The sequence below is a fragment of the Macadamia integrifolia genome, chromosome 10 (assembly GCF_013358625.1).
Source record: "Macadamia integrifolia cultivar HAES 741 chromosome 10, SCU_Mint_v3, whole genome shotgun sequence".
NCBI classification, from domain to species: Eukaryota; Viridiplantae; Streptophyta; class Magnoliopsida; order Proteales; family Proteaceae; genus Macadamia; species Macadamia integrifolia.
This window is the reverse complement of record NC_056566.1, coordinates 1575886-1588079: the sequence shown is the minus strand read 5'-3', so window position 1 is coordinate 1588079 and position 12194 is coordinate 1575886. Positions and strand designations below refer to the sequence as shown.

Below are 12194 nucleotides of genomic sequence, written 5' to 3'. Positions count from 1 at the left end.
AAAATTTAGGGTTAAAACAGTAGATAAGCCTTCCATTGCTAAAATGAAGAGATAGGAACTTTTTTTATGGGAAAAGAAAATAATAATAATAGTAATAATAATTTCTTGTCATATCTCTAGATGGCTCAAAGAAATTAAAAAAAGTGTATCTTAAGTTTAATTGAATAAGTGACAGTAGACAACATAGTACTTATGAGACCACAAGATAAGTCTATGAACTAAAAAAGTGCCCGAATATATCCTCATTTTAATCTATCATAGGCCTTGAACATGTGGATTTTAATTGCTATCGACCGTTTGTTTATTTCCTTTACAATGCTTAAGAATAATTTCTTGAGCAATTATAATATTATCAAAGATCTGTTTACCCTTTAAAAAAGTAGTCTTGAAAGGGAAAATAAACCTAGGAAGCACATTCTGATTAACACAGATTCCCATAACCTATTCTGAAATCGATCATGACACACGTTTGTCTTTATTTTCTTTACCCTTTTTTCCTTCTTTTAATCAATAAAATATAAAAATAAATAAATAAAACTCATCTTTTGTAACTAGGTATACTATACTTAAGAATCAAAAAACCCAAAGATCTATGACAATCTCTGAATCAAACCCCCCCCCCACCAAACACCCCCCCCCCCCCCAACCCAAAAAAAAATAAAAAATCAAAGATCTATGAGCATCTCTTCTTTCTGATTCCATTTTGTAAGCTTTTGGCCCATTCTGATATGATTATGATCCCATGTCTAGTTCCGGATTTTGAAACCACGGTTCTAACTCTTTGCAATGTCTGAAACATCCTAGGATTGTAGAAGGAAATGTTTTCTGCATGGTTGTACATAAAAATTAAAAAAAAAAAGAAGTAGAATTCTTACTTAGACAAAAGTAAAACCCAAATAATGTAGATTTCTTGCATTGGACTCTACTTCTGCAACAAGGCCCCTCATGGTAGAACTAAAACAGGAGCTTTCACTTGGGTATTATCTTCTGCTTCGCTTTCTCAATAAGAGGTTTCAATTGCTTCTTTTCAGCTAGGATCTTGAGGAAGTTGAACAAAAAGGGTATGTAATTGTGTTTTCTACGAATATTTTCTGTTCTCCATTTCTTGAATTTCTCCTCCTCGATCAATATTTTTATAGTAGCACTCTCAATACCTGAATTTATTTCTTTTAGCATTTTGTTCAGTGATTCAATATTTGCATTGTCCATTCTGTCTGACCGTGCAGCAGAAAGCTCTTGCACGATGCGTTCCCTTCTCCTCTGAAGTTCCTTCAGTTCAGTAGTGTATATCTCCTTCCTATTCTTTATAACTGCCATGAGGTTGAACCTTATCTCACTTCTGGAATACCTGTCCATACGTTCCTGGATCGCTGGTTGCACCATTTGCAACCAATTCAATTCATCTTGCCCACCAGGGCATGGCCCGAGGCTAACGGGACCCTCCTTCAATCCATCTAACTCATACAAGACTCCTTCAAAAGGCAAATAGCTTATAAAGTGGTATACATCATCATCCTCCTTTGCAGCAACTTTCTGTTCCTCAGGCACAAATGGCTCAGGTCTTGCAAAGCTATTGTGAGCTGTACGTATGGCTTCACTATTGTTAATTGCCAACCCCTTAAGCTCCGGCGGGAAGTTCTTAGTGAATTCTTTCAACATGGAAAGTTCAGGGCCGCTGTCAATGTCTGGACAATTCATAAGAATGGAGAGGATGGCTTGTGTAGCGCATGCATTGTTAATAACCTGTGAGATTATAATGGTCAGATTGTTGCCTTTTCAAGTTAATATTCCAACACCTTCGATTTAATCCATACTAACCTGGCTGGCAAAAAATAAATTTGGGTTAGGATCCTTAATTACAAGACGGTGGTCTTTCTCTCCAGGGCACCATTTAAAAAGAAAAATCAATCCAAACACTGGCCTGTAAATGTTAAAAAACAAAAAATAAAGCAGGGCCAAATTTCTTTCCTCCACAAGTCAAAAAATTTGTGCATGTGGACGCGTATCAAACACATTATAATTGAAGAGGTTAACGCATATCAAAGATATTATAATTGGAGAGGTTGTGATTAACTGACCGGAGATTGTTTAAGGATTCGAGGTCCAACGAATATAATTCCTCAACCTGCAGGCACATATGCAAGGTACTTATTTTCCTAATCAAGGATAAAGAACCACAAGGGAAACATGCAAGTGAGCAACCCCTCATGATCAAGGATCCTCTAGAACTCAAATCTGGAGGAATGTTAAGCATATAGCCTGTATTGGTTAAAAAAAAAAAAAGGCATACCTGGTGCATGAGGCTCCCGCATGTGCGAGGTCTTTAGGGTGGGGCGAGAACTACGCAGCCTTACCCCGAGGACGTGGAGAGGCTATTTCGACCACTTGACCACCAAGTCGCAATATTCATACCCTACCGTTGGACCAAGCATGCCCCATAGCCTATATCAGTTATGGGAGATATATTAGCATTCTCCTAAGGGCGGACCCTGGTGCAACGGTAAGGTTGTTCCATTACGACCCAGTGGTCGCAGGTTTGAGTTGGGAAACAGCCTCTCCGCGAAGCGGGGGTAAGGCTGAGCATATTATGACCCTCACCAGACCCCACAGTCGTGGGATCCTCATGTACTGGGTACACCCTTTTTAATGCATATGCTAGCATTTCTCCTCTGAAAATAGAATGCCTCTACTGACGTATGGTTCCCCTCAAAACCCAGCCTCATCAGGACACTGTATTGTATAGAAAAATCATATAATGGTATTATAAAAACTAGGTTTGAAGACAAGTCTGCCTTGCCACCACCATGTTGAACTAAGCCATTGATTTCAATACTGGCTAAAATTCAAACAGAACCCTAAATTTCATGAAATTTCATTCTAGACACCATAAATTCGGTGCAAGACTAAATTCAATTGGTTGACTTTTAAGTTCCAAATTTCCATAAAATTCTTAAGACACTTGGCCATTATAGAAAAGCTTTGCAGGTTTAGACCTAGGGTACTCAGGTCCATCAATATTTCATGAATTCATATAATCATATAAAACATTGCTCATACGAGTAAAAATGAAACTGGATAAAGCCTTCTATGGTGCAATCTAGTTTTCTCTCATATAATCTCATTGTCCTTACCGATCCCTCACCCAGCAGAACAGCTCCTCCCCCCCCCCCTCTTGACTAGGAGAGAAATAATTACTGTATAGAAGATATAAAATTTCTAAATATCCTAACACAATTTATCTTTTTATCTAAGATGGACGGAAGATTTTCCAATGGCCATTGTAGTGAGTAATCTGATTCAGATCAGACTCACCTTAAGAATACCACGTAGGGGCAGACCCAAAGCCAAAAAATGGCAGCATACATTCTATATCTGAACCAAATATATTTGGTTCAACGCTGAACCACAGTTCAGCCCACATCATGGGATTTAGTTTGAGTTGTTTTACTTCATTAAGTTATTGTTATTTCCTTGTTTGTCAAGGATCAAGGATGGATAGAGTCTTGCCTGAATACAACTCCTATTCCTACTTTGGATAAAGTTTTAATCATGTGGGACACCTACTACTAGTTAGTTAAGACAGTTTTATTCTTACGGGACACTAATCCCAACCTTACTGGAAGGAGGTTTCCTATGTTCAGTCTACTTTTTCTTTCCTATTGTAATTATACTTCAGTTTCTATTTAAAGGTACGCTGGCTGGTGGTGATTCCAATCTAGGCTATTGGTGGTGATTCAGTCAGTCAAATCCCTCTCTTCTTTCCTATCTTGTACTTCTGCTCACAGATCAGTTACTTACATCAGTTCGGATTTCAATTCAAAATCTGGTTTCAGAGACACATTCAGTAGCTTCTGCTGGGTATTTACTGATCAATGTCATCATTAACTTGTCTTCTGAAATCTGCTTAATATCAATGGTACTAGTGCCAGATTCTGTCCAAATTGAACTTTCCTTGTTCAACTAGGATTCTTTAATATCTTCTATTTCAATCATCAGAAACTACTAAGGTTTTACTGTGGTATTCATCCTGATTAATAGACCCTTCAGTTTGCTTTTTGAGTCAATTATGATTTGTGTTTATTGAACCGAATGAAGCTTTCAGAAATCTGATCCAACAGTTCTGTTTAAGCAATCCTTGTTGATTCTTTGGGAGATCAGACACTTGGATTCCTGAGAGAAGGTTGGGCTAGGCCTTTGAGCATGAGAGGCTGAACACACTTTTTGAGATGTAACAAGCTGTCTGTGAGCCTTTATATTATGAGTATGATTAAAATCAAATAGTATATGCTGTGACAATAGGTAGAGAAAAGAGTGAGGGTTCTGATAATGGAGGAAGAAAGTGCTTTAGGCGATGACTGCAGAAGAGACTGTGAGGGTTCTGATAATGAAGATAGGGGGGATAGGGAGAGTGTTGATCGTGGTCCAGAGGCACTAGGTGATCATCTGCGTGCTTCTAAGAAGACTGTGGAGGGTGGACGCCCAAAGAAGACCTATGCCAAGGCTGTTGGTGGAGATGGAGCTTCGGAAATTGACACTTTGCCAGAGCCGATCCTGGCAGGAAATATTACGAGGGTTATCATCCCTCAGAAGGATAATGAATCTACTAGACAGTCATTCAGATTTGCTCTGATTGGACACATCAATTCCCGTCTAAACTCTTTGGACAATCTCAGTAGAGAAGCTAGTGAGAATTGGGGTCTGAAACAGAGGGTTGTCATGCATCCTTTGGGCAAAGGATTCGTTATTTTTCAGTTTGCTTCGGAGGAGGATATCGCTTTGATATGGAAGCGCAGTCCTTTAAGATACAGAAGCCAACTTATCAGATTCCAGTGATGGAAGGCAGATTTCAATATCCATGAGAAGCCTGCTTTGACAAAATTAGTTTGGGTTCGTTTCCCTGAGTTGCCTTTGGAGTACTGGCATGAGAATGTGCTCTTGACAATGGCCAAAGCTGTGGGTCGTCCAGTAGCAGTGGATCGTTGCACAAAGCGAGGTCTTTTGGGCCACTATGCAAGGGTGCTTGTAGAGGTGGATATTGGGGAATCTATGTCTAGAATTGAAGAAATCCAAGTTGAACGGAAAGAGCCTGGTTCATCTAAAGAATTCTGTTTTCATCAGAAAGTAGTATATGAAGATGGGATGGTAAAGTGTGGCTTCTGTAAGAGAGTTGGTCATCAAATTTTCAGTTGTCATCTTAAGAAGGTGGAGGAGGAAAGGGAAGCAGCGTGGTGTAAGGATGCTGGTATCCCTGGAGCGGTGTTTGTTGAACAAGATGGGGTTGACCAGGCTCCAACTCGTGGGACCAGGCCAAACTCGGTTGAGCATATCTTTCCACATCCACCAAATAAGGAAGGTAATATTTTGAATTCAAATCATCCAATTATGTTGAGTGCGCCAATGGGGGAGCAGTTGAGGCCAACCATGCCTCAAATCATGGGAGAGAAAATATCTTCAATTCTTAATAAGCGCCCTCCTTCTCACCCTACCTTATCCCTCAACAGTAAAGAAGGAAGGATAGAGGTCTTGTTAGATCAGGATTCTAATTTAAATGCATGTCCTAATTTGGAGGATTCAGTCCATTCAAAAGAGGAGAGAGAAGGGACGGTTTATGCTTCTAATTAAGGATCAAACCAGGACTCTGGATCTGGATCGGACCATGATTCTGGGTCTGGTTATTCAAGTGAGAGGATTGGTGAAGGGGGTAACGCTGCAATGGTGGTTGTGGACAATCCAATTATGACTGTTCAGGAAGGTCTAATGGAGGAAGAGGGGGAGATCCCAAATTCTGAGGTTCAATTGGAGCCTAACCAGGACATATATGATCGTCTCTGTGGAGGTTCTTCAAGAAAGTGCTATGAGGGTGTCCCTGCCAAGGGTAGAGATGGTACCTCGACGGCCTTGCGCAATGTTAGAGGTGGAAGAACTTATATGAGAGGTTCTCGTATAGCTACTTCTCTTCCTCTCCCTGGTCGAGGTAGAAGGCAGATTTCTAATGAGGGGCAGGCTGCTATATTGGAGAAAATGCCTACATCTTCCCTTCATGAAGGAACGGTTGTTCTTCATTCAGAAGTGGCCATTATTGATGCCGCGGCAAAAGATAGAGAGGTTCATGATGGTTTTTTGAAACCAAAAATAAAGAAGAAGTTTGTTTAGCAAAGGTCAGGTTCCTAGACCTGACAAAGGGCAGTCTTCTCATATTGTTTCATGATGAGAGTTCTTTTCTGGAACATAAGGGGAGTAAAGAAAGGAGTTGCTCGTAGATCACTTCGCAACTTGATAAAGGAGCCTGATCCTTCGTAGCTGAACCTATGGTGGATGTTTCGCAATTCCCAACCCTATTTTTTAATACGTTGGGTTTCGCTGCAGATGCCTTGTATAACAGTAGAGGTGACAGAAAGCCTAACCTATGGGTTTTATGGAGGAATAATTTGGGGCGTCTTGAGTATTTTATCTCAATCTGATCAGCAGCTCACTTTTTCAATTCTGTGGAGGGGTAGAACAGTGTGCACCTCAGCTATCCACGCAAATTGTTTTAGGGCTGAGCATAGGAAGCCTTGGATGGATCTGTCTGGTTTTTCTTATGGGGCTGATCCATGGACAGTTTTAGGACATTTTAATGCAGTTTTGGCTTCCAATGAGAAGAGAGGTCCGGGAAGATCTACTAGGGGCTCAGCGACAGAATCTGGCACTATCGTGGATGCCTGCTCTTTGCTTCAAGTCCCTTCTCAGGGTTCAAAGTTCACCTGGTCAAACAATAGAAGGACTGAAAATGTGATGGCGGTGCTGCATCGATCATTCATAAATGATTCATGGCTGAACTATTTTGGAGATTGTGTCCAAAAAGTCCTTTAGAGATCGGCATCAGATCATGCTCCCCTTCTATCAGCATCTGAATCAGTGCAAAAACCAGGTAATATTCCTTTTAGAATTCATAATTTCTGGTTAGATCACTCTGATTTTCTCAATGTTGTGAAAGGGGTGTGGGATCAGGAAGTACGGGGGCATCCGATATATAGGGTGACGTCTGAAGCCTGTCATCAAGTCGTGGGCGAAGGAGAATTTTCCAAATTTTGATGTGGCCCTGCAGCTAGCTAAGCAAAATTTGGAAATTATTCAGCAAGAAATTGAAGTTGCTGGGATGACTGACGCCCTATTTGCTCGAGAGGCGGATGCGAAGACGATGTATGTTAAAGCTTTGCGAGATCATGAGAAGCTATGGGCAGAAAAAGCAAGAATCAAGTGGTTAAAAGAAGGTGATATAAATTCAAAATTTTTTCGCCTTTCGACAAAGATGAGGCGCACTCGTAATCTAATTCGCATGCTCAAGAAAGAAGATGGATCTACTGTAGAGGGTCGAGATCATCTTAGTCAGTATGTGACTGACTATTATGAAGACTTCCACAAGGAGGTTCCTTTAACTTCATATCCTGAGATTCTTGAATGTATTCCAGAAATTTTAATGGAGGATGGTAGAGTGGGTTCTGAAGCAATTCCTTCCAATGAGGAAGTCAAGAGGGCTGTGTGGGACTTAGATCCTGATAGCTCTCTAGGGCCAGATGGTTTCTATGGGGCTTTCTTCCAAAAATGTTGGAGTATTGTGGAACAGGATTTTTGTAGAGCAATTAAATCTTTCTTCATTTCTGGTTTCTTCCCTAATGGCACTAATAATAGTCATATTACCTTGGTGCCGAAGGTGAAGGATGCATCTACTTTGGATAAGTATAGGCCTATTTGCATGGGGAATTTCCTTCCCAAAGTAGTCTCCAAAATTATGGCTTCAAGATTGAGTGGGCTACTTCCTCATCTAATATCAGAAGAACAAGGTGCGCTCCAAAGAGGGAAAGTGATTTCAGCCAACACAAGTGTAGCTTTTGAATTGGCCAATATGATGTTCAATTCTTCCCGGGGTGGAGGCATTGGGTTGAAACTGGATGTTAGAAAGGCTTTTGACTCTTTATCATGGGAGTTCTTGTTTTTGGTGTCGATGAAGTTTGGATTTGGCCAAAAATGGATTGACTAGGTTTGTGCTTCTCTGGTCTCTACTCGTATCTCCATACTGCTAAATGGTGGTCCAATGGGTTTTTTTAGCGTGCATCGAGGCTTTCGGCAAGGAGACCCTCTCTCTCCTCTTTTGTTTATCCTAGCTGAAGGAGTTCTCTGGAGGGGAATTCAAAATCTAATTGATTCCAATGAGATCAAGTCTTTGGCTGGCCCTCGTGGGGTAAAAGTTCCCTGTTGCCTCCTTTTTTCTGACGACATTTTTATTTTCATAAATGGTTTAATCAGGTGTGTGAGGAAGTTAAATCTGTTCATTCAAAAATATCAAGCTTTTCTCGGGTCAGTTCATAAATCTGGAGAAGAGCAAACTTTTTTTTGAGAAAATTGCTCCTGTGAGAAGGCAACGAATTGTTCAGGAAATGGGTGTTCCAAGCTGTATCTTCCCAACTAAATATTTGGGAGTTGAAATCTTCAAAGGGAGGGTGAGGCATGATCCATTGCTTCCCTTGATCGATAAAATCAAGGGGCACCTTTCGGGTTGAAAGGGAAAGATGCTCTCCATGGCAAGTAGGGTGGAATTGGTGAATTCGGTTGTGGCAAGTATCCCCCTCCATAACTTTGCTATATATTGGTGGCCTTCTTTGGTGGTGCTCATGGAAAGGTGGATGCGAAACTTTATTTGGATAGGCGATGTGGATTCTACTAAGAAAATCACTGTCAAATGGAATACAGTGTGTAGGCCAAAGGAAGGAGGGGGGTTGGGAAAAAGAAGATCTCGAGATGTGAATAAGGCGTTTCTAAGCAAAATTGCTTGGCAGGTTAAACATGAAAAATTCTGCTATGGGGAGGTTCTTTAGAGGTAGATTTCTGTCTAAAACTGGAGAGCTAAGAAGATCCAACAAGTCCTCATCTGTTTGGCCAGGAATTAAAAAAATGGTGGAGTTTTATTTTTTCCAAGGAGAGGTGGATCGTTGGTAATGGCAGGAAAATTCTGTTTTGAAAGGATGGATGGGTGGATGGATGGTCTATTGAGGAGAGGTTGGCGGTGCATTCTTCCCTCATTCCCAGGGGAAGATATGTTAAGGATTTTATCGAAAATTCTTGTTGGTCTTTGCCCCCGGTAGTTTCTGATGCTATGAAAAATATTTTTAACATGGTCAAAAAAATTAGCATTCCATCTTTCCAGGTCGAAGATAAATGTTGTTGGAGCCCTTCTTTGATGGGTAATTTCACTATAAAGTTTGGATGGGAGGAAATCAGAAAAAAGAACCCAAAGGTCCCATGGTTTCACACTATATGGCGAAGTGGTCTTCTTCCTTGCCAAGCTCTTTTCAGCTGGAAGTTGATGCATGGAAGTATATCTACAGATGAGATGGTCAGCAAAAGGGGCATATGTCTTGCCTCGCGGTGTGATCTGTGTGGTTAAGTGGCAGAGTCCCTGAAGCACTTATTCTTAGAATGCAGGTATTCTAAGGCAGTTTGGGTCTCTTTTACATCCATTTTTAATATTGGATGGGTTCAGCATAGCTCTATTCAGGACTTGTTTCTGTGGTGGAAGTCGAAGTGTAATATTGTGCTGGTTAAAAAAGCTTGGCCGGCAGGTTCTGTTCTTGTTCCTTATTTTTTGTGGATGCAGAGAAATGTAAGGAGGTTTCAAGGAATAAGGATGAGGGAAGACCTTCTCTTGCACCAAATCATTTTAGCATTTCGAGATCTTTTCCCATCCACTTCTCTCAAGAAAATTTCAGTTGCCGATTTGGTTTGCGCCCGTTTGCTTGGAATCTCGCTAATTCCTCAAAAAATTCTAGACCCTTTAGAAGTGATGTGGTGTGCTCCTTTCCCTTTATGGCTCAAGCTTAATATTGACGGATGTTCTCTTGGTAACCCAAGAAGAGCAGAGCGGGAGGTATTTTTAGGGATTCTAATGGAAGGATTATTTCCTCCTTTTGATACTTCTTGGGAGTCAAAACAAATTACGAAGCTGAATGTTATGGCCTGACTCAAGGTATTAAAATAGCAAAGCAGCTGGGAACTGAGAGATTATGGATCGAGACGGATTCGATGGCAATGACTTTGGCGGTTTTCTCGAAAAATATCCTTTGGAAAATTTGGCCAGATTGGTGTTGCTTGTTTCCATTCCTTTCAAGAATTGAATGGAAGTTAACCCATTGTTATAGAGAGGCTAATCCAATGGCGGATTACTTGGCAAAATCTGCAACTAGAAGTGGCTCATCAGATGAAGATCCTCCTCTGCCAGCTTCGATCTTGGATGAGCTCAGATGGGATGCAGAATCTAGGCCAAGATTTCGATTCTTGTAGTTTATTTTGATGGAGTGGGCGTTCCTTCCTTGCTGATGGCCATGCCAAAGGTGAGGAAGTGATCCCAGGGTTTTTTTTTTTTTTTCCTCTCCCTCCTTTCTTGTTTTCTGTATTTGGTGTCTTCTAAGTCCCAGCTTGTACTATGTTTTTTTTTTTTCTTCTTCTTTTTTAATACACATGAATTTTTAGCGAAAAAAAGCAATCCTTGTTCAAGTAGGATTTAATCAAACCTCAGAATCTGACCATTAGATAATCTGAGATTTTGATATCTTGTTGAACTTTATTAAACTAGAATTCGACCAGGGTTCTATTCAAATCTGAGTATTTCATCTGGATTTGTGGGATTTCTCTTTAATTCTATAAAATTTCTTAAATATGTGATTCTGGGTGTTGCTGGTATCTAAAACCTACTCTTTAGGTGACTGGGAACCACATTATTTCGTATCAGAACTATGACAAGCATTCAAGGAATCCTAACGTGGCCAGCAGTCAAAACTCCATCAATCTGAAGTCCAAAAGTCCTAGACAACTCAACTCAACTCCGCTTTATCCCAACTAAATAGGGGTAGGCCACATTAATCTTGTTTCTCTAATCAGGTCTATCCAAAACCATACTTGTTACTAGTCCTAAACTATGCAAATCTTTCCTCACCATTTGTTCAATTGTCATTTTAAGCCTACCCCTAGCTCTTTTAGCTCCTTCAATCTGAATCAAATCACCCCTCTATACTAAAGTATTCAAAGGCCTCCGCTACACATATCCATGCCATCTTAAACGACTTTCTTGCAACTTATCATATATCGGAGTTGCTTCTAAATTAGCTCTAATTTATTTGTTTCTTATTTAATTTTTTCTAATTTTACCACTCATCTCAGCTACACTATTTTTTTTTTTATATATGTTGCTTCCTTACTGCCCAACGTTCAACTCCATACATCATGCTGGTCGTATTACTGTCCAATAAAATATTCTTTTGAGTTTTGAATGAATACGTCAATCACACAACACTTAGGATGCACCCCTCCACTTCATCCACCCTAATCTAGTTCTTGGTACAACATCATCCCCTACTTGTCCCCCTTTATTTAAGATTCAACCTATACCTAAAATTTTCACTTTGCGATGTCTCCCTTTATCACTTTTCACCACCCCATTATCAGCCTTGTTGTTACTAAAGTTACACACCATGTACTCTTCTTTCTTTTTTTTTTTTATCTTAAAACCTTTTGATTCCAAAGTTGATCTCCATAATTATAACTTCCGCATGAATCCCTACTTTTGTTTCATCCACTAAAGTAATATCATCAGGAAAAAAAAATACACCAAGGGATCTAATGGAGGGCCTTAGGGAGAAAGGGGAAGATCAGAGTGGCAGGGGGGAAGAAGGGAACACACACACTCACACAGAGCACACAACCAATTCTCCATTAAGCTATTCAAAATCACTCTATAACTTGTCCATCGATTACAGCCTATTTATAGGGAAAATGGAGACATAAAACTGAAATAGAAACTAGTCTGACTAGGAAACAACCATAAAATGAAACTAATGCAAAAGGAAAGAAATCCTAACTCCTACATTCAAGTCTGAAAAATAAAAGGCATGAAATAAAAGACAAGTAACTAATTTATTTTTAACCCTTGTTGAACCGGTTCTTCTTGGGTCTTGGCTTCCAAAGCCAATCATGCTGGTCCAGCCAGGCAAGTGCAGTTGTATTTGCATCAGGATCTGATCTTGAATGTCTCTAGTTAGCTCATCCATAATTAGTGTAAACAAATATGAGCTTAGAGCTGACCCTTAATGTAATCCAATTGTAATTGAGAATTCACTACCATGTCCCCTCCCCTCCCCTCCCCCACCCCCACCCCCACCCCA

General features: G+C 40.3%; 1 protein-coding gene across 6 annotated transcripts in view; it reads right to left on the bottom strand.

The window, feature by feature from the left end:
* Positions 1–787: 787 nt before the first annotated feature.
* LOC122091391 (ubiquitin carboxyl-terminal hydrolase 2-like) overlaps positions 788–12194 on the bottom strand; it is a 35569-nt gene continuing 24162 nt past the window's right edge. For 4 of the 6 annotated variants that reach the window (XM_042661296.1, XM_042661297.1, XM_042661299.1 and 1 more), the window contains 3 exons: positions 2079–2125; positions 1819–1921; positions 788–1743 (listed from right to left, as the gene is read on the bottom strand). In XM_042661296.1, the coding sequence (XP_042517230.1) occupies positions 970–1743; positions 1819–1921; positions 2079–2125 (924 nt within the window). In that variant the 3' untranslated portion in view covers positions 788–969. The remainder of the gene's footprint in view (positions 1744–1818; positions 1922–2078; positions 2126–12194) is intronic. The other 2 variants (XM_042661298.1, XM_042661300.1) reach the window with 1 other exon arrangement.